The 27188-nt window shown below is 41.4% G+C and overlaps 2 protein-coding genes across 4 annotated transcripts in view; both read right to left on the reverse strand.

The window, feature by feature from the left end:
* Nucleotides 1–10275, reverse strand: part of LOC116332657 (CUGBP Elav-like family member 2) — a 29409-nt gene extending 19134 nt beyond the window's left edge. For 2 of the 3 annotated variants that reach the window (XM_031755692.2, XM_031755691.2), the window contains exon 1: nucleotides 9947–10275. In XM_031755692.2, the coding sequence (XP_031611552.1) occupies nucleotides 9947–10017 (71 nt within the window). In that variant the 5' untranslated portion in view covers nucleotides 10018–10275. The remainder of the gene's footprint in view (nucleotides 1–9946) is intronic. The other variant, XM_039615098.1, reaches the window with a different exon arrangement.
* Nucleotides 10276–17090: 6815 nt separating this feature from the next.
* taf3 (TAF3 RNA polymerase II, TATA box binding protein (TBP)-associated facto) lies at nucleotides 17091–25688 on the reverse strand. The gene is made up of 7 exons (XM_031755665.2): nucleotides 25317–25688; nucleotides 24701–24943; nucleotides 21272–23106; nucleotides 21085–21167; nucleotides 20043–20316; nucleotides 19407–19513; nucleotides 17091–18129 (listed from the first exon to the last, which is right to left on the reverse strand). Exons 1-7 carry the CDS (start codon nucleotides 25480–25482, stop codon nucleotides 18015–18017), a joined length of 2823 nt encoding a protein of 940 aa, XP_031611525.2. The 5' UTR covers nucleotides 25483–25688; the 3' UTR covers nucleotides 17091–18014.
* Between the last annotated feature and the right edge of the window lie 1500 nt (nucleotides 25689–27188).

Here is a 27188-nt window from a genome sequence, read left to right on the forward strand (position 1 = left end):
TGAATGTCATTTCTTTATTGCTGCTTAAGCAATGGTTTTCACTCTCAAAACTGAGCCAAAGAGCACCTGATGACAATCGATAAGGAATCAAATTAATAAGCGATATCGATAGTGGAATTGCTAAATTCTTATCAATTCCCATCCCTACAATAAATATCTAATGCAAATTTTAGAGTGGCACAGAAAGGGCCTGGGCAAATGATCAGCTTCAATGAGTTATTCTTCCAGCAAAAAGGCGATGTCACAGTAGTGCCAGTAGTTCACCAGATTTAAACAACCATAATGCTGCTCTCTTCTAGAGGCTGAAATTTAGAAAGTCACTAAGGTCATTCAATTAAAAAAAAAAAAAAAAAAAAAAAAAAAAAAAAAAGGCACTACAAACAGCATACTGAATCAGTTATTCTCTGAAAGGCTAAGTGAAGTGCTTTCCTGAGAAAGTACTTCACGCATTTATACTTTCAAAATAAGATCTATCTACTGGTGCATAAAATGTGCATGCCGTGCATGTCACGGCGGAGGCTCTGCCGAACCCCTGAGACCGACTCACCGAACCTCTAGGGTTCGATCGAACCCAGGTTCAGAACCACTGATTTATAGATTTAAAAAAATAAATAAAAATAAAAATAAAAGATGGTGTCACAATTTAACAGTCACCTAAACATACTGAGACAATACCAAGATTTAATAAATGGGTTACACTGTGTTTTTAGTATTATAAAAAGTATGTATTGCGTTTTCAGAATTCCTACCTACAAGTCAAATGATTTTGCAGTGTGACCGTTTAACACGCGTTTACTCAAATGCAAGCTGAAACAATATATCATTTACAAGTTATTGCCAGCTTCCTCTGGGGAAAGCCTTAGGGACAGAGAATCAATACCCACCAGTGTACCTGTGACTACAGCATCTTTGTCTCACTCTCACACAGAATCAAACACACAAACAGTTCCTGACAGGGGTAGAGGCGCTGGATATTATGAATGAGGGTGAAGTAACAGCCCTTCACGGGAAAAGAAATAATTTGCAACAGGTTAAGACTTCCAACGCACACTACAGATATGTAATATTTCAAACAAAGGTCAAAAAATAACTTTTAAAAAAAGAAAGAAAAAAAAAAAAGACACCACTGTGGTACTAGTCTGACAAAAATATATATATATAAAAATTATACGAATGTTTGCACATGTAAAATAACTATTTTACACACAAACCTCTGAACACGAGTCATCCATCTCTTGCAAAATGAGCCCAGCCGTTCTGCAGAAACACCAAACTCCTTGAGGGACTTAAATGACATGCTAACAAATCACACTTCTGCTCTTGTTCCTCCCGAAATCCAACTCCACACCTCCAAATTAGCCCTTGCCCCTTCCCTCTGAAGGCTTTCAATACATTTGAATGATGACAAAGAAAATTTTCAAAAAAAAAAAAAAAAAAAAAAAAAAGAAAAACACTACAGTGAAACAAAAACCTCTCTTCTCCAAAAGAGGGGATTGTGGCCCCTCCCACTAGCATGTAACGGCTACTCAAAAACAGCACCGCAGAGCTCTAAACTTCCAAGAATCGGTGGTTAGCAGGCCGAGATTTTGCGGTGCATCTCCTCAGGCGCTTTGGCGATGGTACAGAGAGTAACCTACAGCTTCTTTGCCACAGCAGGGGAACAATCACATATTGTTCCCCCATGCTGGAGAACACTATTCACCGTTCCTCTGCGGCACAATGGACCAAGTCATACAGACGCACTGGAACACGTCGAAGGCTACGTCTGCTAAGGCCACAGTACTGGTGTGTGACACCATTTGTCCATTTCTGCCAGTGGCATTCCGACGCCATTTTGCCATAGGCACTTTGCTCAGATCTCACAGCGCATAACGAGAAAACCTCACTTGAAAATACTGGATTTGTGTCAGAATTCAAAAACATGAAGGCTGCGTATGACACCGTCTCCTTTACATTCATTAAACTCTCAAAGCCACTGCAGCTGTGCATAGCTCTTCTGCTATGCGACTGTGAGAATACATTCTTCGGGCATGATTCTGCTGCATTTTTAGTTACAGAAAAAAAAAAAGAAAAAAAAAAAAAGTATACACATTAGGACATTATTCAAGGAAGCAAAATTCAAGTAAACAAAAGCCATTATGAAACCGTCTGCTTCAAGATGATGTTGCATCATACAGCATAACCGAGCTAACAACTGTACAGACACCTTTGAATATTACAAAGGTGACTGCTGCGAACTAAGCATTTAAAATTGCACATATAAACCAGTTTACAGTGATGTCATAGGCTGCAGTGCTGTTTTGCAAAACAAAAAACCTGCTGGCATAAACCCCAAATAAACATGTAGCTGAAATCCCTTCACCGTGGGTCCAATAAGGTCAGAAGAACTGGGGCATTAAGTAAAGACATACTACTGTTGGCATTTCTTTCCATATTTTTTTTTTTTTTTTTTAAACAAATACATATTCAAATGCTATAATTGCAATTTCATCAACTTTATTGTAGTGGGAGCAACATTAGAAATATCAAGACATTTAGACAGACTTGGTAACTTCAATTACTGCTATCGGTATGGACAGGCACAGCAACATTGTTTATACCGTGCTAATTAGGGTTGCTCGATTATGGCAAAAATAATCGTTATAATAGTTATGTCTTTCTGAAAGCATGATTATGCTTTCAGAAAGAAATAGCATAATTTTGTCAATTTTAATAGTCATTCAGAAAATTTGGGCCCTGGGAGCAGCAAAAAAATGGGGCACTTGAAGACCAAACAAGACCATCCTTGTTAAACCGAATGTGACAATAGGCATTTTATCCCAATTACCTTGTTTTAATACTGACTGAAAGCCAAACAAAACAGTAACTGGAGTTAAAATCTGATTCATTGGACAGCTACAGCGTCAAAAATAAAAACACTTTTAAATGTAGATTTTACAAGGATGTGCCATTTTACAACTTACAAATGGTAAATAGCTCTGAATTTGTCAGAGCACCCAGAAGAAGATCATATATCTTAAGCTGCTCTTTAACCATGTTGTGGACAGAGACAGGTGCAGACACAGATGAGTGGTTATTCCTGTTATACTCCTTTGAAGTCCACAAGAAATATGGATGAAGGGTAAACGCAAAGTTGATGCAATGCCACGTACAAAGAGCAAGAGCCACGTGCTCACCTTATGATGGTAAATGGCCTGTATTTATATAGCGCTTTACTAGTCCCCAAGGACCCCAAAGCGCTTTACATATCCAGTCATCCACCCATTCACACACACATTCACACACACATTCACACACACATTCACACACTGGTCGAGCAAGCTACGTTGTAGCCACAGCCACCCTGGGGCGCACTGACAGAGGCGAGGCTGCCGGACACTGGCGCCACCGGGCCCTCTGACCACCACCAGTAGGCAACGGGTTAAGTGTCTTGCCCAAGGATACAACGACCGAGACTGTCCAACCCGGGGATCGAACCGGCAACCTTCCGATTACAAGGCGAACTCCCAACTCTTGAGCCACGATTGCCCATGATGACAACATCTACCGCAAACACCATTATCTACTGCATAGCTACATAAGCAGCTTTGTTTTCCCACTCATTGATCACATCACAAAGTGTCAACCTGAACACTGACCACCCCAAGATCAAAAGTTTCTCAGGCTCATTGTACATTTTGATTTGTGTGAAGCGCCAAAACCCAAGTTTTTTCAAAGTAACTGCAATTTGGGTGGTGCAGCTGTTAGCCTGCTGCAAAGTTTACAAGAAATCTGACAGTTTTGAAGGACTTGGCAAATGAAACAACTTGTTAAACATGCTGTTGCCACACAATTTTAAATCAAGTTGGTTGTCGATAGGAGAAGAAGAAAAACATTTTTTCCCACTTCTGATCGTGTTGCACGGGTTTAGATTGTGAAAACAGGAAACCATCTTTGTTTGCCGTCTCAAGGCTGCAGCTCAAGTCTAAATTGCACCTATGACGCCATCATCTTTGCTGTTATCTGTGTGTTTGTTGAGACAAGCGGAGGCTCTGAGCTGAATTTCACTAAAATTTATCAAGTTCAAAACATGCAATATAAGACAACGCTGTGGGTGTTGTTGACTCTGTCATGTAGTGATCCCAAGCCTCAGCAGGCGGACCTCCTCAGGTGTGTTGTGTTGACAAATTTAACCAAACTGGGACAAGACTAAAACCAAAGCCCTTTACTGTATATATTTATATATAAGTTTCTATTTTGATGCCTTTTCAGACATGGTTTCGGTTTTTGGCTGTAACTATAATAAGCTAGTTATGTCAGGCCCTTAAACATTGTATAAAACTACTAGACCTACACAAAATGTCGACACTTTACTACAAGTGTACCGGTTAAAATAAATACTGCAATTGATTCTGTCAGTACCGCCCAGCTCTGCTCCCAGCACCACCTGCCAGAGTATTCCCAGACAGCAGTGATGAAGTCTTTTGCTGAGCTTCCACAAACAGCCCTGCGTTGTGGCAGCTCGTCGCGCTCCAAGATGCCCTGCAGCAGCTGACGAGCCATCCAGAGCCACGGCAGTTGCATGCCCACTGCTGCGCCACCCATAAAAACAGGTGATTTATCTGGACCATGTGTCTGTCCTGTTGGTGAGCTCTGACCGCGCAAGTATGCCAGCGACACCTTTTCCTGTGCCCATAATAGAAGGCCAGCCAATTTGCCTGGTTATACTCGTGATTGTGAAAGCTCAGCGTTGTGTATTTGGACATTACTCATTCCCAAACCCTCAGGGGTCACAGCAACACCACATGTCACATGATGATGTAGAGGTTTTTTTCCACCATTGCTGATGGAAACCAATCTCACTGCCTGCTATTATCAATCATTAAAAATAAATACCAGCTAACATTTTATCATTACTAGAAAATCACTAACGTGGTACATTCAATGTCAAACCATCACAGTGTTGCTTTAATAAAAATATTGATCAAGTCTTACTAAAGACATGTTACAAATTGCCATGAGTCTCTTCCCGTTTGAGTGACAGACTAATTTCATCACCTGGCAATCAGCAGCACACCACTTTAATACTTTATTGGGGATAAAATAAAGTCAAGGTTCACACAGAGAACATGCTGCTTCAAAGAAAAGAGAGAAATCAGTCAACTGAAACAGCTGTTTGCTAGTAATACCCTTAAAAAAAAAAAGAAAAAAAAAAGAAAGAAATCTTGAGCCGTTTTTTCCTTTTAGGAAACCAGTGGCCTTATAAGCTGATTCAATGAGACACAGAATGCCTCTAATGCCTCAGTAATATCTCTGACAGCTGTCAAGTAGAACATAAAGACTCTCTCTGTCTCTCCCTCCCAACTCCATTTATTTTCCCTAACACTACCAAAAAAAAAAAGGCAGAATATTCTTTGACAACTTCAATAAAGTTTAATGAGCCTGGGGAAAAAAAAAATAATTAAAAACTCCTGACGGCTTGAAGATGCAACTTAAAAGACTGTCCACAGACGACGGGATTTACAGAATAACTGTTGTTATCAAAAATCAATACAACTCCTTGTTTTTTGTCCCAAACAAAAAAAAATAAAAAAAAATAAAAAATAAAAAAATTGTTTTATAACTTCAAGGCAGAAACAGGAGGACTGTGTGTCATTTGATTTCCATACCAAGTGGCTGACCTAATCAGCACACTGTGTTCTGATGAGAAAATTATTGAAATATTTTTTCTCCTGGCATTAACTCCAATTCAGCTCAAAATGGCCTAATTTCATTGTTGCATTTGCCCTGATGAAGACAGACGTGTTCAATCAGCCTCTGAATGGGCTGCGTGTTAACAGACGGCCAGCATCTGATGACAAGGCCCGCCCCATTAGCTACATAATCACACCAAGAGTCCCCAGCGGTTATAGATGGCGATGCTAAAGTAAAGCTTGCATGAACAGTCAAAACGTGCAACTACAAACTCTCCTCAGTTAGTGTCAGACGGAGCGTCAACAATTAATCTCAAGTGAAGAGACCAACAGCCAACTAAATGCAGCAATCAAGCTCAATCAATTTGCCTGAATGTGGTGACTTACTCTGACATTCATTACACTAACCTGTAACAGAAAACAGAACAGATTTGATCAAGATAAACCCTGTTTTAATTATCTAACCTTTGTCCTTTTTTTTTTTTTTTTAATTATTATTATTAATTATTATTATTATTATTATTATTATTATTATTATCATCATCATCATCATCATCATCATCATCATCATCAGGAGCAAAATAGAGCATAGAAGGTCGAACACAAATGCACTGCTACTACTGATGTTCCTGCTTATGTGGGATGGGGAAGTGCACAAGGTTAACTATTACCTGTTCAGGGTTCTTCCTTGTTCAAAATGGGCCTCTGAGGAGGAGCGTGTAAGCTCAACCGTTCCACATATAGATAAGGCATTGTTACCTTAGCTGGTACAAATCTTCCTGTTATTTCTAGTTATCTGATAAACTTCAGTTACCAAAAGCCCATTTTAAAATAATGGTTATTACATTATTTTCGACACAGACCTGCAACCCCCCCGGTTAAAAATGCAGGGAAAACCCCTGGTTACATGAATTTGCATGCATACCCAAGATATCTCAAGTCATCAATTCTGTTGTGTGATGGTGAAATGGTGCTCCACGTATAACTGAAATGTGTGTACATCAAAAGCACACATGTCAGATTAGTTACAGAATGTAGTCACATCAATTTCAGTGGTTAGATCAGGTCACTGACAGTCCGAGTACAACTGCTCATTTTTTTAATTAAAATACTGCAGAAGCTTGGGAGAGAGGTGCCAGCGTCTGTCAGGGCTGTCCCGAGAGATGTCGGAACATGTTTGAACCAACAGATATTGCCTTTGTACATAAATAAGCTAAAAATGCTGAGTTAAGCAGACTAGCATTTCTGGTACCAACTAGCCAGACGACTTTTTGGACCACACTTTAATAAGTCCTCCTTTTGGTTTTAAGAAATTATTTAGTCAGTGTGTAATTTTCCACCAAAAACAGTTCCACACTAAAAGCTGATCAGATAAATCCATTATTTTTCAATGCTTTACATTTAAAAAAAAAAAAAAAAAAAAAAAAAAAAAACTGCAACAACAACTGGGGCAACTACTGTACCACTGTGGCCCATACCTTGGTTTGGGGATGGATGAATACGCCTTTGTGTGTTCTCATGAACTTAAAAACAAACAAACACACACGCTATTAATGTAACCATTTCCACTTCAGTAATTGTGGAAATGATCTTGAAACATCACAGCTTTCACTAGTATGGTTTAACTAATATTAATAGCACTACATGGCTATCGTTGTACAATATTGCAGATGTGTTTCAGTTTCAGTCTCAGTTTCACCCCTACAGGCTCCCATGGAGAGTTTGCAGAAAATACTGCACATTGAAGAAACAATACTTTAAAACAAGGCTTCCAATTATGCACAAAATTCAAACTTGCACTGTGATCACTGATAAATTATAAGCTAATGATTGATTTATCTAAAGCACAGATACTCAATGCTATGCAAAAGATCAGACCAAATGAGGGTTGTAATTCTCAAATGCCTTTAATCTAACCCATTACTCTAACTAATCCCATAGTTTTCTGCTTAAACAGACCTCTTACCTCTTTGTTAATCACTTCAGAGCCAACTATTGATAGAGTCATGGACATAGTGGGTGACTGTGGTCTTATGCAACTCACTCTGTGCCTCAACATCTTTTGTTTGCAAAGCTTGCAGAAGAATTTGCTCAACCTTCGATCACACCACGCCACAGTGGAGATAGGGGATCTCACTGAGTGTTTTGTGGCTCCAGGACAGACAGGCTTGCAGTTACTGTCATGCTCAAGCAAGCAGCAACAGCAGCACCAAAAAAAAGAAAAAAGTAATAATCCAGATCAGAGTGGTCCTTCTTTTGGCCTTTAACATCTGGCTACAAGGGCATTCATCCACCAGCACCCTGACAGCAAGGAGAGTGAACAATTGGCCCGAGTAGCCATCCAACTCAGCGCCAAGATCTGAGACTTCACACAGATCAACAACTCCCTGACCACAACAAAAAGGGATCACTGTGACACTTAGCTAACTGACATAGCACTATGGCAGCGTCGGCTGCCAAAGGATCATGCTTAAGCCCCAAAAGCCATTCTCGCCGTCAACAATTAGTCACAAATCAATCAACTCAGTCAAGATGCAGTCAACATAGTCACAAACAAACAAACATAAAAAAAAAAAAAAAACACACACACACACCAAAAAAAAAAAAAAAACAAAACCCAACAAACAAAACAAAACAGGCTGAACTGGTTATTTCTTATCATATCCCTGGTCATTTTCCTTTGGTGCAAGCCCAGAATGGATGGAGGGAAATTTATTTAGAGGGAAAAAACCCCTTACAATATTCACACATTATTTTACACAAGAAAACAGGATATCAAAAAGGTGGAACTACAACATCACTGTCACGTAAATGGCCATTGATCAAAGCCACAAATGTAAATATTTGCAGTTTACCGGCACGTTTAAAAAGCTTCTAAAAGCTTAGAAGGCTACTTAATATGAAGCATTTTACAACCCAATCAGCAAATCATTTAGAAATAGTGCAACATTTTAGACTAGAAGCAAAAATATTTTCTTGTTCAATCTTTTTAAATGTTTGGTTTACTGTAAAGCAAAAAACAAAAACAACAACAAGCAAAGGATAACGTGATTAAAACATTTAAAGAATCCTTGTTCAGCTGTTGAGTTTCCTCATTTGTGAGAGCATGCAATAACAGCCATTTTGTTGCAAACTACAGAGAGCATTGCTGGAATTGCAAACATTTAAATGTTAAACAGTGTCGTAAAGCAGGCGGTGGTTTTGGAAATGTTTTTGTCAAACAGGATTAGCTGACTCTGTGTCGATACTACTTTCGGGGTGAGGGAGTTATATATGGACCTCTGTACTTCATAAATACCTTTCCTCCCACTTGTTTACATGCCCTGTCACAAGATTTCCATTAATGGCTCAATAATGTAGCAAACCACGTGTTTTCTATCGTTAAGTCAGCACTCTATAACCAACATGGACGGGAGGAGGGGGGGGGCAGATGCATGTGAGCTGCAGCTAACCATGTTAGCAGGCTCGGCTGCTAGCAAGAGACACAGGGAGGGACCGGGAGTGAGTGCGCCGTGTCCTGCCTGCAAACAAGGCTCACGCACGCTGCTGGACTTTAGAAACTCAAGCCACATTAGTAACGGCTTGGCAACGACATATAGTGTTAAGGAACTTTAAAGCAACTTCCCACACTTCGTCTGCTAAAAGCGCTTGTTTTCAAAGCCCGACAATTGATCGTCTAAACATCCGTTTGTTTCGATCGACCGCACTTAAAACGAGAACTTGATCAGCTGTAACCCGAAGCCAGAGCAAAAACAAACAACCAAAAAAAGATGTTTGTGCAATTAATGCAACGTAAAGGGCACAAAATGGGCATTATGTTTATTTATTTGCATATTTTTTAAAGCTACGTTGTTTCTTTTTCTGGACTGATACTGAACGTGTGATCTCCGGAAGCACATGTCACTTGACTATTGTAGCGCGCCCAAGCGTCGGATACCGCTGTTAGCAAACTGCGTTTCCACTCAAAGTGACGAGATAAGAGGTTAGCAGCAGGGCCACACTTTACTTAACTGCAATTTATTGTGGTCACATGCCTATATTACCCAAGTTAGGCTAGCAACTTAAACTCCAGGTGAGCGTATCCTCACCGCTTGCGTGATTAGCAACGTTAGCATCCCAGTTTGCTCGTTTAGCTAGCGTTAGCTAACTCTCAACTAGCCCTCAACTGTTTTGTTCGCCTCGCTTGCTTAAAAAAATAAAAATGCCAGTCGGTGTTTACGATGTGGAAGAGGCGAGGCAGGAACTCGGCACATGTCTTTAGCTGATTTACTTACATTGTGTCGCTCGAAGTCATTAACCGACTTTCGGTGAGAGGGAGGAAATCCAGGTTGTACGCCGAAGTCATACTCCAAAAAAAAAAAAGAAAAACACACACAGCGTCTAAACAACGAAAAGCGACGTCCGCTCAACTCCTGCGAGACGGCGAGAAGACGAAGCGGAGCAGGTGCTGGGAGGGGGCGTCTTCTTTAAAACTGCAGAGAGGGAGGGAGGGAGATATATAGAGAGAGCGCGAGGGCACCGGTATCCGCCTTATTCCTTCCTTCTTGTTTCTCTCTCTCTCTCTCTCTCTCTCACTGTCTCCGAGCGAAATAAATTCAGGCGAGCCGCCGTCAACACTGCACACCGAGCTGCAGCAAACCAGAGGCGTGGCCTCGTCAACAAAAGTCCGAAAGACACGCTGCGTGTTGCTCAACAAGCGCTTCTGCCCCTATCTAAATGACTGCAATGTCCCTTTAGAGACCACACGTGGTGCCCTATGGAGAGTTTACTAACCTGTTTTCTAGTTTACAATCTTTTATCGGCTCTAGCATCGCCATTGCATTCCAATAATGACCCACATTCTGCAACCCTTTAACAAAAAAAACCCTCAAAACGTATTAATCAGATCATGTCAAGCCTTATTGTGAAATGAGTCTATCTGAGAATGAATCAGTGATCTAATAATCACAATTGGTGAGCGATTTAAAATGTTTAAATATAGCATCCAGGCCATTACTATCAATCACACTAATGCCACTCCTGTTTCCATATCTTCCCAGCACTCTAAATTAGGCAACCGGGCCTTTTGTTTTTATTGGATTACTTAAATAAATAAGATTATTTCCAGGTTGTTTATTGCCTTGCACTGCAGATAGATCCATAAATCAATTCCCAGTCAAAAAGTTAGATGGGTAAAAATGTAGCTGTTCTTGTCTGCCTTCATCCATGATTCCCTTCAGGGTCATAGGTCATATTCCCCCTTTGTGCTGGACTGTTATCTCCTAGAAGGTGGGGGAGAGGGGGGAGGGGGAGCCCATCTTCCTTTGTTGTGCCGGACTTGCAGGGTAAGGCCTCTACACGTGGAGGGAAAGGTAAACGGACCGAGGGGGGGGACGAGAGGGAGTGGGGGTGAGTGGACTGTTGTCAAGTGCTGTTTGAGAGACGAGTTGGGGGGGCTAGCCTAATTATCAAACCACTCATTACTGCTTCAGCAGCTGCACAGTCCTAAAATATTATTCATAGTGAGCATTAAGAAACATCCCATTTATGAAATCCTACTTAATCCCTGTATCCATAGCAATTTCAAGGCGACCTGGCACCAGTGTCGTGTCTGCTCTATTAAACAGTGCCTGAAAGAGGCTTGTGTGCATAATGTGATAATGCAAACTCTTTTTCCATAAGTGCAGACGAGCCCACTGTGCAACATGCATCACCTTTAGCTTAAGGGGCTGCTATAAAAAGGTACGCTAAACCTCTCTGAAGATTCGGGTTTCATTAAGACGGAGGCATCTGCAGCATATCCATACATTTCCTTTGATTCAGGTAGATCTGTGGGATGGGGGGGGTTGCTGAATAGATTTGCTGCAAAAGGAGAAGAATCTTTGCAAAGAAGGCCACTCTTGTTCCCTGTATTGGTATGTACTATTGTTTTTTCTAAAAGATGTTTAATAGATTGGATTTTACATGCCTAATGTCATGTCTAGTTGCTGGCACCTTCTAATACTAGACTGTCTTTCTTAATCTCAGATTATTACTACTCTAATCCTATCATAATCCTCCACATGTGCCATCCATTTGTTGTTTACATCAAATGTTTTCTCCCTCATGCAGTGGGAGCTGAAGAGCCCACTCACCCAGGATTTAAATGTGCACCTTTTCATGATAAAAAAAAAGTGCAAGGTGTAAAAATAGGCCAGCTTCAACTGAAAAAAAAAGAGGCCACATCGTGTGTTTTTAAGCAGGACGCCTTTAACTTGAAAGTGCACTTATTCTTAGCTCTGCCTTTCATGAAATCATTTGTCGAATGGCCGACCAGCTGAAGTGCTCTCAAAATGGAGAGAGTGAACTTCATCTTATCTTTCCTTTGCAGAGGAAATCAACTGTTTCAAGATGTACTAAATAAATATAGCGCTGCCTTATCAGTGTAAAGTTCCAATGAATGTATGCAAATGCACATGTAAATGTTTCCTCTTCTTGCATTTAAAGATAATTGATATCTTCAGTTGTGTTTGACTGGCTCAGCACAGTGAGGCCTGGGTAGCTTTCAGCAGACATCCAGTCACTCGTACTGCTCTTCTTCAGTGGGCTGTGCAGTTCGAAGACAAACACCTACATCACTGACACCTCCACCTTTTTTTAAAACATTTATATTTCATGCAAATCTACAATCCCTTGAGGAAGTTTGAAAAAATAAAGAAGGGAGGTACATTTTTATTCCATTTTAGGGATACATCATTCTTGGGAAAGTTGAGGAGATGTAAAATATCAAATGCGTTCAATTTAAACATGGCTTCTAGATTCCTGTTTAAAAAGAAAACCATATAGGCGCACCAGAGGAACACTACCCTGCCCACAGGCACACTCTCACAGCATGGGAGAACGACTCAGCTGGAAACAATACATCCTATGACAATATCCAGCCCAGACAAAGAGGCAGTCCAAATACGGGCTGCTCCACAAAAGCTAGCCCAAATTTGAATGAGGGGCCAACCCAACGTACCTCATAGGCAGGTCCTCATTCCTGACTGAGATCCCGGCCGCAGAGGGGGGACAGCGCATGCTGTTGGCATACAGACTCTGCACCAGGGCCAGCTCAGAAGAGTGTTCCAACATCGGTGCTCTGGAAAAATCCACCCGGTGTAACGGACACTTTCTTCTCTTTCCCTCTTTCCTCGGTGTGTCTCTCTCCCTTTCTGTGTCTCCCGCCCACTCTTTCTCCTTGGTTTAGTGCAGCAGAGCGGCGCCCACCCCCTTCGCTGGCTGTGGTGGCTGAAATAATCCTCTCTGACAGCTCATCGTGCGCTAATGCATTGTGCTGCCTGCGGCAGCGCAGTTTGCAGGCTGTAAAGCTGTGTCCACAGCACTCTTCTACTAATTGACACCCATATTAGGGAAACTTTAGAAAATTGGACATGGATGATTTATTCCCATTGTCACACAAGGGGAAATTAGATGAAACATCAACACAGTTGCCACAGAATTTCATTCTGTTCCAGTCCTGATTTTGTAGCATGGTTTTTTTCCCTTCTTTTTTTGGATGTTGCCATGTAGTTCAGTCAGTTAACTGCTCTAAATAAAAGCCAAAACAAGGCCAGCTGGTTGATCAAGCCTAGCATCCTACACCTGTGCCCACCACAGCTCATTTTATCAATAAATGCTCTGTCTGAGCACCTGCAGATACTATAGATAAATGTTATAACCACTCTCCAGGCAGTGAGAGCATGTGCATATCACACTATGCATGAGTTGGCTGGTTACCGACCTGTTTGTGACAGCGAGAGAGCTTTCTATGACAGCCTGGCATCATTACTATAATTGAGTAGATAGAGATAAAGATAGGCTGCCAGAATATAAGCAAACACTTAAGTAAGTGTGGGTACTTGTGAAATAAGAACAGATGACATTACTCCCCTTATTGTCCACTACAGGTACTGGAGTGTACCTCCAGAAGTTCACTGAGCAGCCCGAAACTGTGGTCCTACCGTGTTTTAGATTATAATGCAAACACCGACGCACAAATGACATGTGCCGGTATGTAATTCTACAAAACAAAGGTTCTCCACAGTCCATTTAAAAACCAGAAACCCCAACCATGAGAATTAAGAGCATGTCGAAAAGACCCAGCAGCTTTTTATCAAAAGTGTGTAGTTTTATCATTTGCATGGCACAAAGTTCACTCCACTCTGCTGGGAGCCATCTAGATAGGAAAATGAACAAGTCAAGGCAGCTTTTTTTAAAGCCCCTGCACACATTCTCTCATTCCCGTACTCTCGCAGCCAATGTTTGTGCTGCATGGACCAATCAGGTGAAATATCTGAAACTAATTTACCGCAATATTCTTTTCACCAAAACCCAGGAGGAACTCAATCTAGGTCTTCCCCTCCCATAGGTGTTGTGTCCCGCTTGGGTAATATGACATTAAGTAGGAAAGTCATCTGAAACAGGGTCATGCCAGTGTGTGCTGATATCACAGTCGAGTACAGCAGCATGAACGGGCTCTCTGCTTCTTCTGATCGTGGCACGAAATCCTCTTCATCTCAGCCCCGCTCTTTCTGCTGAATATTTTAAACACTTGTGTTGAAATCCAGGCCTTTATGATGCCATGCTGCTTAGCGTGACTAGTCAGAGCCGCCGAGCACGAGGATAACTGAAAGATTTTCTTGCTGCTCTGCTATGAACACCTACAGTAAGCGTACAGTACGATAATGCCTGCGTGCTAATCGTTGACGGCTGAAAAGAGGTGACAGAGGTGTAGTAATATAACATGGGAATGATATATGAAACAAAGAGTATTGCTGTGAAAGGGAGCATTATTGGGTTTCGCTGCATTTTGCGGCTGAAAAACAAAACGCATTCATGCCTGACATGTACTAAGTTGAATAACAGCACATGGTGAAAGCACTGCAGGTGGCCTGAACAGTGAAAGCAACATCAACTTTCATTTTTTCTCCCTTCTTCTTTTGCCACTTTTGGCCTCCCTCGGGACCATTTGCACAGACAAATTCTGTCTGTGTTTTTGCAGGTTAAAACTGAAACTGTCACAGCTCGGTGAACACTGTGCTCGAGTGCAAACACCACACGCTGGCAGCATGACTTTAAAGTCACACTTGACACTCAAATTTTCAAACGGTTACAAGCGGGCAGATCTTGTACCCCCCGGCATCATAACCTGTTTATGTTGCCTATGCACCTGGACACAGTGAAAATATTAATATCTAATAATAAGAAATAGAGATTTAGGCCTTTTTTTAATAGCAAAGTTCTGTGTTTGCAGGCACTGGGCAATAAAATTTATGATCCAACAGATGCTAGCAACAGGCACTGACAGCAAGAGACCTGACACCATCTCGATGAGGGAAAGAGACACCCAAAACCTGAGTGGAGCTGACATTTTAGTGGAGCTGACTACAGGCTGAAGGCAGACACTGTTAATGAAATTCCTATTCATATACAGTCTGGTCTTTTTATTTTTCCATCTCAACAATCACTTTTTATTTTTGTTTAGTTTGACTACTTTGATTTTACAGATTTAGCACACATCAGTTCTCCTCCCACGACGACCTGCATGAGTGGACGCGCCTGGTGTGATTAAAAACGCTACACCACATTGAAATGTCAGCTTATTTTGCATGGACAGAAGTAATTCTACTTCCCTTTTCTTCTGTCACGCATCATTTTTTCCATTTCCTCTTTCATTCCATGTTATCGGAAGATGTTGAGTAGATTTCCAAATTTGGGAGTAAACAAGAAAGAGAAAGGAGTGGATAAGTAGGAGGAAATATTTGCACGTTTAAAGGTGAATGAGTCAGGCGTGCTTTCTATGTCCAGAAAACATCAAGGATGTAGATCTAATTTAAAGAGTATAAATGCTGTACAGCATGGAAATACACGCAAAAACGGCCGTTCCACCACATCCTAATGGGGCTTGATTGGACTGAAATCTGGTGACTGTTTAGGCCGTTTGAGTACAGCTTCATTTGCAGCAATAGTTTGCAGGAATGAGCAATCTGAAGATGGGTACATTTTGGTCATAAAGGGATGGATATGGTCAGCAACAGTTGTCAAGTAAGCATTTAAACTGGCATTTAAACAATGTTCAGTGGGAACTAAAGAGTGAAGGGTGTACTAAAAGAAACATCCCCATCTCTATTGCACCACCATCAGCCTCAACCATTGATACAAGGTGGGATGGATCCATAGTTTCATGTCGTTTACATGAAATTCTGACCCTAAAATCCAAAGTTTGCAGCAGAAGTTGAGAGTCATCAGACTAGATGACCAATGCCAATGGTCTGTGTGAATTATAGCCTCAGTTTCCTGTTTTTAGCTGACAGGAGTGGGACCCAATGTGGTCTTGTGCTGCTATAGATCATGTGCTTCAAGTTTTTACTTGTCGTGTGTTCAGAGATGCTCTTCTAATGTGTGTAGCACTTTCTTCTTCACTTAAATAAGGACTGAACTGAAATATTCAGTCTATGAATCAATTGCAGATGCTAAACAGAAACGCTGGGGTATCCACCTCAAAAACACAGCCTTCATTAGCCAACTGCCAGCACAATGCTCAATAAAATTTTTTTAAAAGACTCACTGAGCTCAGACCTCAGAATTTCTCTACGCCCTTTCAATGGTTTTCATTTGCTATTACTTTTCTGTAAAATATGACCTGTGCACCAAAACACCAAAGACAGCACTGGTATTGCTTGTTCCCGGAAATATACGATGCAGAAGCACATTACAGCAGATATGTATGAAGATGTTTCACATCTTCATATTATAAAGTCATTGATGACTGGTAATCAGCTTCTGCTACATATGATTTCTCCTCCTTCAGAGGCTTCATTGCAACGTTTCATTTCAAAGAATGGAAAAAGTGACACAAGACAAGCAGAGCCCACGTTCTAAAATTGCCATCCAATGATAATTCTGCAAAGGATGTTTTACTACCTGCCCCCCCCCCCTTCCCTACAGAAACCCACCTTAATAGCTTCTGAATGGCTGTAAATTTTACTGTCATTTATAGGGTGTCTTACAAGGGACAGTGCTTTTAGAGACGATTTCCTTTCAAGGCATGTTTGAGAAGATCCCAAATGCATTACCTAAGATAGCACCAGTTATAGCTTTTTTACATTTATGATGTGGTGAAACACGGTTTGCACGAGGCTGTCTTGTTGTCCACGCCTCATGAGCAGAGCGCCGGTTTCTGTGCATGAAGATTGACACCGTGTGGTCATTCGGGGAAAGGCAGCAAGTCTACAAATATCCCCATTTGTAGCAGACAAACTGAGAAGTCAGTTCATCATAATCCACACAAAATCACTCAGTTAACCTTCAGTGTTTTCCAGTGTTAAGAGTAACGGTAGCGGTAACGGTAACACAGCTGCAAGGGAGGATCCTAGATTTGTGAATTAACACGGACAAAATTCAACATACGAGACCGGGTTTGATAAAATATTTCCAGTCTATTTTTATAAAGCCAATGCAAAAAAACCCAAAACAATTGAAAGCGTGCACTTGTTGAAAAAAAAAAAAAAAAAAATCAAGGATGCATGGATGGGTTGGACAGGTGAGTTGGGTACAGTTTTGATGGTAATGAGATTGACATGTTAAAGTCTTTAATATTCAAATCTCAGTGAAATTAATTACATTACAAGCACAGCTACAGTATAACTCCAGGACTACTCCATATGAAGGGAAAAAGGGGAAAAAAAAAATAAAAATAATACAAACTTTAAATTTAAAAAAATGTACAGAAATTACAGAAAAATCAGTAGATTTAAAAAGCAATATCTGAAAATGGATTTTTGAGTCAATAATCCTAAGAACAAAATGCATTTGGCTTGGAAGTTGGTATTTACACATTTATACATGCCAGATGCAATCATTTATATACATGACATTTCAGTGATACTGCAGAAAATTGGTAGAAAGGCTTGACACAAAGGTCATGCCCTTTCTTGGCAACATGAGGGAAAACAGAAAAAAAGACGACAGTTGTTCTTCTTTCTTCCACTTTGTTGAGAAAATTTAACTCTGATTTGACAGAAACTGCTATGGTCTCCTTACACAGACAAGATCTCCAAGACTGGACAACCAAAAGCAACAAATAAACAATTTATAGATTAAAAAAAAGGGGGGACCACATGAGAACTAAGGCTGATTATGTGCTGGTTAAATCCTTTTTTTTAATCCTCTTACCAACTCACAACGAATCGTGGCTGACATCTTTAAAAAAAATCCTCAGAAGTTTGCATCAGCCATAATTTTAGCTTTCTTTATGTTTTTTTTTTAAATTTTACAGCAGTGCCATGAGTGTTCATTGATGGCTTTAGTCCAAAACAGTCCAAAATGTGCTTTTGCATAGTCTCAATGCGGTTTGTGTTTCCTTTTCTTGTGTTTTTTATCTTTCTTCTTGCTGGAACATTTAACGCAGAACCACTGCTGGTCCTCAGGGGGCGCTGTGACGACCCCGACACAAAGCCTGAGCACATAACAGAAGAAGAGAGTTGAGGTTAGTGAGGAAATGGTGAGAAGGCAGTCATATTCCTATGAGGCTTTAACCCCATTTGGTTAGAAGACGTTATGTTTGACACTGATGTCAAATTAAAAGGAACACATATTGTTTATTAAGGCCTCATCCTGTCAGGTTGCTGGCATTTAATAAATTCAACCACCTACAGACTTGCCAAGGAGATGTGAGGGGATGCCATTCATTACTGGAAATCAGGTCATTCAGTCATTGTTGTACTTTTTGATAATAAAAGATGCATTTAAATAAAAAAACAAACAAACAAACTGTAATGTGGACCCAGGCCCATTAATTACATACTCATTGGCCACTTTGTTAAGTACACCTATTCAACTACTCATTAACACAAATTTCTAATCGGCCAATCAGGTAGCTGCGACTCATTGCATTTAGGCATGCAGACATTGTTAAGATGACCTGCTGAAGTTCAAATGGAGCATCAGAATGCTGATTTTAGTGGCTGTGAATGTGGCATGTTTTTTGGTGACTGATGAGCAGGTCTGAGTGTTTCAGAAAATGTAGATCTACTGGGATTTTCCTACACAAGCATCTCTAGGGTTTAGAGAGAGTGGTCCAAAAAAAATAGAAAATATGAGTGGGAGTTCTCTGGTGCTAGAGATCTGAGGAGAATGGCCAGACGGCTTTTAGCTTCTAGCAGAATAACGTGCCATGTCACAAAGCTCAAATCATTTCAAACTGGTTTCTTGAACATGACAGTGAGTTCACTGTACTCAAATGACCTCCACAGTCACCAGATCTAAATCTAATAGAGCACCGTTGGGATGTGGTGGGGAGATAAATCTGTTGGGAGACAAATCTGAGGCAACTGTGTGATGCTATCGTGTCAACACGGACCATAACCTCTGAGGAATGTTAGCATGAGGACAAAATGATTCAACAGCAGCAACAATTTTTTCTTTGTTTTTTACGATGCAAACACACTATGTCTCAGTCATACAGATACCTTTAATCAGCTGCTGTAAATCATACACAGTATTTCACAGATTTTTAATGGGGGTGTGCTGATATTTTTGATCAAAAAGTCCCGTTACAGATGCCCAGAAACCACATTTCCCCAGATTAACCAAAAGTGACAAGAGTGAATTACATATAAAAGCATTAAAAAATGCAAATAAGAACCCAGAAGTGGAAGAGCTCATTAAGAATTAGTACAAGCACCCATCTTTGTCATGAAAAGCTGAAAAAATACAGGGTTGTAAAGCTCTTACCAGTGATACCAGTCATCACAGCCATCACATCCTATCATGGGACTGCCATCATCAGGTTTGTTACATCCAGGGCAAATCCAGATCTGGTTTCCCCATTCATCTCGAATCTTGATTGTTACACACAGGAGAAAACTTTAGTGACATGACAAAGGCAATCAAATGAAAAGAAAATTGCTATGACACAAACAGATGATGAAAAAAATCCCCCCAAAAACCCTGAATAACCCAACAGTCTGTTTTTTCTTGAGTGTAACTACCTTCGCCAAGGAGGATGTGTGTCTGGTTAGTGGGGTTAATCAAAAGACATATTCATGAAAACAAAAGATGGTGCTTAGGTAACATTAGAAGTGCTTTTGGAGCTTGTGGAGTCCATAAAAAACACTTTTAAAGCCCTCTTTAATATTTGAAGATTAAACTGAAAAAACAAAAAACCAAAACAGGAGCAACATCTTTATACTCTTAAGAAACTTTCATGAGCTGGATCCAGGGATTCAACTCATATATAGATTTTGCAGCCTGATATTCAGGTATGTAATTTCAGACTTTTCTTATTAATTTGCATTTCATGGACACTAAACAAAGACCGGTGAAGCTAAAGCTTTTAAATGCACAAATATTTTTATCCTGAGCACTTACCACGTAAGTACTGACGGTCTCAGTTACCACGCTGCGGACCGGTGTTTTGACGGAGGCGGCAGGAGGGAGTATAGGGGGCGGGGAAATTAAAGACGATGACAGGGGTAGAGCAGGTGGAAGGGGCGAGGGAGCCGGCGGCAGCGTGGGTATGACCGGCGGCAGCATTGGCGGTGGCGGCGGTGTCCGAGGGCGATTGCCAGGTCCTGACTTGGTAGCAGGGGTCTTGGGTACTGGCGTGCTGGGCTCTGAATTTGGAACCACTTTGCTGATGACACTGTTGATAGAGAGTTACAAGTTAGAGATGTCTTCTGTTCATACTGTCTCTTTGTGTAAGAGTCTTCTGTACGGTAACTTAATTAACTTAATGTGATCATCAAAGGTAAACAGCTGCAGCTGTGAGCACAGCAGCCCACCCACCCAGCTGATAAAACTTCATCGAAGCAGAATTCATATCATCAAAAAAGAGACAATGGAGTATAAACATGAATAGATCTTTAACAGATACGTTTCAGACAGTACCAAAAAGCACTGAGGCCAATAATAGTAAGATTTCATAGGTCAAGAAGTACAGTAAACACACGCCTATCTGTGGTTCAGTATGCACAGATTGTTTTGTGGAAAGTAACTCCCAAATATTCCCAGAGAATTTACCTATTCGGGGAATTTTTCTGTAGAGTATATCTAAAATATTTTTCATTTATAATTATTATTCAATTATTTTCATTTATTTTTGTGACTAAATACATTTTTTATGAATGAAAAAAAAGAGAGTATATTTCTCTGCACTGGGAAATCTGCATCGGCAGACACAGGAGCGGCTGCGAAACACCTGAGACCTTCATAAAAGACTTGTTGTAAGATGACTTTGAAGGTATACTTAGCGTTTTTAGAAAGGGTTTCAAGTATTCATGGATTTCAGTAATTCATAGGCAGTTGTGGACTCTAACCCCCGTGAATACCGGGGGTCAACTGTAAAGACTCTTTGTGTAACATAAACACACATTATCAGAGGTATCACTAGAAAGCTTTAATCAGTACTTACATTTTGTCTTGACCTGCTCCCACCCTGAGTGTCAGTCTGGGAATGACCGGAGACGGTAAAGGTGCTGGAGTGTCTATTTTGACCTAAAGAGACACAAAGGATAATATAAATATTAGTGGCGCCAACATACAGAAAAGAAAAAAAAAACAATAAACAAAAGGTATGCTAGACGTAAATAAAAACTGACCTTTTCCAGTCGAATTCTCTCCTTTTCTTTCTCTTTTTCCTTTTCTCGTTTCTCCTTTTCCCTCTCCTTTTCCTTCCTCTTATCCTCTTTCTCCCTTTCTTTTTCTTTGGCCTTTTCCCGCTCCTTGTCTTTCTCCTTGTCCTTCTTTTTCTTCTTCTCTTTCTTGTCTTTCTTCTTGTCCTTCTCCTTGGTTTTTACTTCCTTCTCCTGAAGGATTGGGGCCAAAGGAGGCAGCATTGAGGGCATGCGCAGACAGGTAGAGGGGCTAAACAGTGGCGGGACATCACCCAGACCAAAGGGGGATAATGTAGATTGCTTCTGCTTGTCGTCCTTGCTCTTATCTTTCCCCTTGTCCTTTTTATCCTTGTCCTTTTTACTTTTTTCTTTATCCTTCTTTTTGTCTTTATGTTTCTCCTTCTCCTTTTTAGAGCCGTCCCCATCTCTTGACTTCATTTTGATTGAGCCCTCAGCCAGGGCGAAGTCTCGTGGAACAAAAAGTTCCTCGTCCTTTACCCCAAACTCCTTCCAGGGCATCTTCCCATCTTTAGAAAACTCCTTGTTTTTATCCCTGTTCTTGTCCTTATTCTTCTCTTTCAGCTTACTCTTATCTTTTTCCCTGTCTTTATCTTTTGGCTTGTCTTTCTCCTTCTTCTTCATCTTAGTTTTCAGCTCCTTCTTTAGCTTCTTCTTGACATCTATTGATGACACAATCTTATTTTTCTCCTCAAACACCTTGAGGAGTGGTTCAGGGGTAGGTGGTGAAGCTGATCCGGATGACACGTAATCTGCTGCCGGTTGGGGTGCAGCGGGGGCAGATGGCCCCCCCTGGTTGGCCTTTCGGATCACCTCGTTGATTGAATCATCCATCGTCCAATTCCCCAGGCCTATGTGTGGCGGAGGGTGAAGTGGTGTTGACGTGTCTTTTAACAAGATGCCAGCACCAATTGGGCCTTTAGGTGTAGATGGCTCCATAATAGTCAGTCTCCTGGGACTGGAGAATCCATTGCTATCCGACTCAGAGCCCGAGGAGAACGCGAATGGATCGGGTTTCCGTTCAGCACATGCTCTAGCTATCACAGCGTCAATAGAATCATCAATTGCTCTATTATCTGGCTCTAATTTCTTGAAAGGGCCTGCAATTAGCTCCCTTTCTTCTATGTTCTGACGCAAATGAATATTGTCTTTGCCCATGCTCTCACTCGGTGTGGACAACGGTAACTTTTGCATGACATCTGGTTTGCTCTGAGGTTGGGGGGCTTTAGCAGGGGCCATTTTAGGGCTCTTGGGGCTTTTAGGACTCTTTGTCTTGCCTGGAGACTTTTTCTTTTCCTTAGATGGTTTTGGTGAATTTATGGGACTGCCAACCACCGGAACAGGAATAACCCCTTTAGGGGACTTAGTCCTTTGTCTGCCAGGGGAAGAGACCTTAGGCTTTCTTGCTGGAGCAGTGAGGGCCTTCTGATCAGAGTGTTTTGGTATTACGGGCTGAGGTCTAAAGGAAGGCAGGGTACCAGATGGCATTTCAGGTGACAGGGGGTCCAGGCTGTCATGAGAAGGCAGAATACCTGGACTAACACGTTGAGGGTTGAGAGACGTAAGGGGCTCCCTGGGCTCAAGACCCCACTCTGGGCTGAGGCCAGGGTACATCCGAGGTCTCTTGGAGGTAGGCATCATGCCCATAGCTGCATCAGGACTATCCAGGTGCCTCTTTAGTGGATGATTTTCATCGTTGACCGTTTCATCTTCATCTATTTCCTCCTCATCCTCTTCCAGTGCCACCTGCATAGCTTCAGCTGAAGTACCCATATCAGGGGGGACCTCTTCCTCCTCTTCTTCTAGAGTAAAGGAGATAAAAAAACAGAACTAAGAACTTTGACAATAACAACATGACATTTACAACATAAACATATGACTAGGGATGGGTATCGTTTAGGTTTTATCCGATACCGGTGCCAAACCGGTACTTTTGAAACGGTGCCGGTGCTTAAACGGTGCTCAAAACGGTGCTTAAAGAATGGAGAACACAAAATTGGTCCAAAAACCTCTCATGTTCAGCTTTTTTTTGTAAAAAGATAACAATGTTAGCCTTTTCTGCAGCTATTGGGCATATATGGTATCACTCTTGGCTGGAAGCAGTGCTTAAACAATGGAAAAAACACAAACTTTGTCCAAAAACCTCTCATGTTCAGCTGTTTTTTTTGTAAAAAGATAACAATGTTAGCCTTTTCTGCAGCTATAGGGCATATATGGCATCACTCTTGGCTGGAAGAAGTGCTTAAACAATGGAAAAAACACAAACTTTGTCCAAAAACCTCTCATGTTTAACTGTTTTCCACTTTTTCTTTGGGCTACCTTTTGGCCAGGGTGAAGGAGTATCTGCCATCAAACAAGAAGACAGCTGCATGTAACTACGACGGTGTTTGCTAGTTCACCTTACATGCATTAATGTAATAATGTGGTTAGCCTACTCAACGTTACACACGAACAACATGAAGCTACTCACGCAGAGAAGAACGGCTGCTGCTGCCATCATCATCCGTCATCATTTCTGCTACGCTGACAGGGCTAGGGGCCAGGACTCTCTATTGGGGGATGTTGCTAACTCCGGGTCCGATAACAGGCACCACACCCGCAGTAGATGTGCAGTGTGAGGTCTCGCAGCAAGCTATCAAACACGGCTTATTTCTCGGCTTTAAAAAACCGCTATGCGTCGCCAGGTGTTTCATCAGATTTGAGGTGTTACCTCCTTTGACAGTATCACAGTATCAGCTTAAAGCACTTGTTGCAGGCTGCTGAGTTTGCATCTTTGCTGTGAAGTACAGCCAGACTTTTGATCGCTTCGCCTTGGGCATTTTAATCTGTAGCTCTGCTCTAAAAGAACGTACGTACCTGGCCCCGCCTACTATCCTCGGAAACGTAAAATGATTGGCTAGAATTGGCTCAGGGGAAAAAAAAGCACCGAAATAAAGCACCGAAATGTGCGCTGCTTTTCGGTCTGGTTACTACCGTTTATGTCAGCACCCGGTACCCATCCCTACATATGACTTTAGTTTAAACTTTTGACTTGACTGACTTTTGACTGAATATATTTGGGTATTAAAAAAAGTATTTCACTTTGTGTGAATTGATGCATTAACACTTATTTTTAGCAACTTAAAATATAAAATATAATATAAATATACATAAAAAATTTACAACACAATAAAATGTCTACAAAGCAAAAAGATGATTCGTAAAAAACTATTTTACGAATCTGCTGTGTTACATCATAGTCTAATGTAACAACCCTGCAATAAACTTAATTATAATGCTATATTGTTTGCAAAGTATTTAGAGAGGACTTGATTCGACTTTGCTTTCAACTTTCAGCCTGTGCACACTAAAAAGTAATGATCATATAGCTAATACTATACAAGTTATTATACTGACCTTCTTGTAAGGAGACCAGGGGTGGCATATACTCTGGAATGTAATCCTTCCTTTCCTCTGCATCTCGAACTCCAGGTTGGGGAAACTGCAGGACATTGTTTTTGCTAACAGGGTAGAGCGGTGTTTGGTGGCTGAAGGGCACAGGCTCTAGGTTGTTGACGTAGTCCTCCAGTTCGCTCAGACTCACCCCTAGCAGTCTGAAAGCATGGCTGACATCGTCCAGGACTGGATCTGTTCTTCCATCTGAAATGGATAAAAAATGCTGTCATTAAACCACAGCACACACTCTGCACACACTCTTCCTGCACCAAGAAGTGATGCTCAACAGGTTTACAGTCGGCATACGACGTTATTTTATAGATTATACAGCAATTAAGTAACCAATACTCGTGAGATCGGCTACTTTTAGCACTGAAAACAGATGCAAAGCAGCATAGTCCCAATAATAATAATAATAGTACTGGGGAAGTCGTTTTGCTGTTCCTACTGTACTTTCTGACACATTAACTGCTTGCTAGGGGGCGCCAGCTGCAGAGCCAGTTAACAACAACGTGATCGACTACTTTTGAGTTTACAGGCTAAAAAAAGTAATAAGAGAACCAAACAAAGCACTTACACAACTCAGAGTATCGATGACAGACCCGACCCAACTGCTGGATGTACCGATGCAGCACATCGGACAGCAGATCACACGCAGTGAGCTGAACCGCATCCCAGCCCAGAGCCTGGCAGATCTGCGCCACCGAGACACGCAGCAGCGAGCGGGCATAGCTCTCGCACATCTCGCTGACTTTGTTACGATATTAATCCCGGTCAATTCCTCTTGGAAAACATGCTCCCGCTCTTCATGTTTCGCGGAATGCCCCGAAGGGCTTGGGAAAACCCACTACCACGGTTAAATATGGACATCTACTTCAGTAAATATATTGGCGCTTTTGCCAGAGTCGCCATCTTGTTTCCATCGATAGACCCATCCCCGGAATCTAGTCCGCGCATGCGCGCCAGTGAGCCTCCGCCTACACGGCTCTGCGGAGTTCGAGCGGATCGTGACTGTCTGCACAGGCGCAGGAGCTCTCTCTGTGGGTTATACAGGAAGCTAGATTTTACTCAGGCTGGGAATGGTCACTAGTTGGGCTATTGAATGTAGACTGGTTACCGTAGATGAAACATGGCTTTAAATTAGAGCCATGACTCAACTAAACTAAGCTATGCGCGTTTTTTTTGACGCTGCAGGAACATTCACAACGTTCAGGGCACGCCAGCCGTCAGTTTCGGTTTTAGCTTCTCACCGCCGAGTGACGCCGAAGTAACTGTTTCTCACTTCCGGCCCAAGTAAAAAGTAGAATATTTCAAGAAAAATATACCCACTGTCTGAGAAAAAAAAAATCCCAATTTGCAGGGTGGCTTTTAAAATTCATTTTGTCAGACTAAAGCTAATTCTAGGTGACTCTTAAATTTGGAAAGCTAACGTAAACTTTACCACATGAGTTTGTGTGAGAAATAGAGCGTGGTTTGCCTGCAGGTTTAATTCCCCACACTGGGTGGTGCTGGATTATTAAAAATGATCACCGCCTTGCAGCTGTAGACCTTTATTAACCAGTCGAATTTCAGTTTATCTCCATATATTTCCAGACTTGTATAACAAACTGACAGTCACATCAAAGGAAAGCCAGTGTCAATGTGTCTGGTCACCATGTGCCCACCACAAAAGCTTCAGTGCACCTCTGCAATGATTCTCCTAAGTTATTGGATCCCTTAAGGACCATTCTTGAAAAAAAAAATCTGTATTGGTTCTGTGACAATGGTGCTGGAGATGGCTGTTTAATCCGAAGTCTCAAATTCTATCATGGGTCTCAAAACTGGTTGTAGATTTGGTGATGGTGAAGCTTATTAGCTGTGGCGAATGCTGGAAATGTCAAATGTGTCTGTGTAGGTTCTCAGTCAATCCAGAAGTCTTGACTGCTGGAAAATAAGTCAATGGGACTTCTTTAGGTTCTCAAAGAAGTTTCGCCATTTTATCCAAGAAGCTTCCTCTTAACCACCGGAGAGTCTTCGGTATTTAGCCCTAGACTGGCCTGTCCTGAGAGTCACTTACCTACTGTTGTGAGTCGTTATTTGATTGGATTCCAGAAAGTTGATTCTCTTCACCTCGACTTTGTGTTTTCAGAGGGAGAAATGCTTTGTTACTCCTCCAAGGAACATCTTAAGTCTCAGCTGACTGCAGATTTCCTAAACCTTATAACAATATATTTGCATAATGACTGAAACTAGCCCCACTGATTAATGATGGGTGTGAGGTCAGTTTCGTGATCATTAATATGCAAATGGTTATCACCACTGATCAATCACTGACCAATGGCCTTGAGTACCATTCACAGAGAGTGGGAGAAAGGCTGTAAGATGGTGAAAAAATGTACCTCTGATCTGTTCCTGTAGTCACTCCCTACATGAATGGCCTGCTTGTCTCCCTACTTAAAACCAGTGTTGC

Source organism: Oreochromis aureus, linkage group 7 (genome assembly GCF_013358895.1).
Source record: "Oreochromis aureus strain Israel breed Guangdong linkage group 7, ZZ_aureus, whole genome shotgun sequence".
In the NCBI taxonomy this organism is placed as follows: domain Eukaryota; kingdom Metazoa; phylum Chordata; class Actinopteri; order Cichliformes; family Cichlidae; genus Oreochromis; species Oreochromis aureus.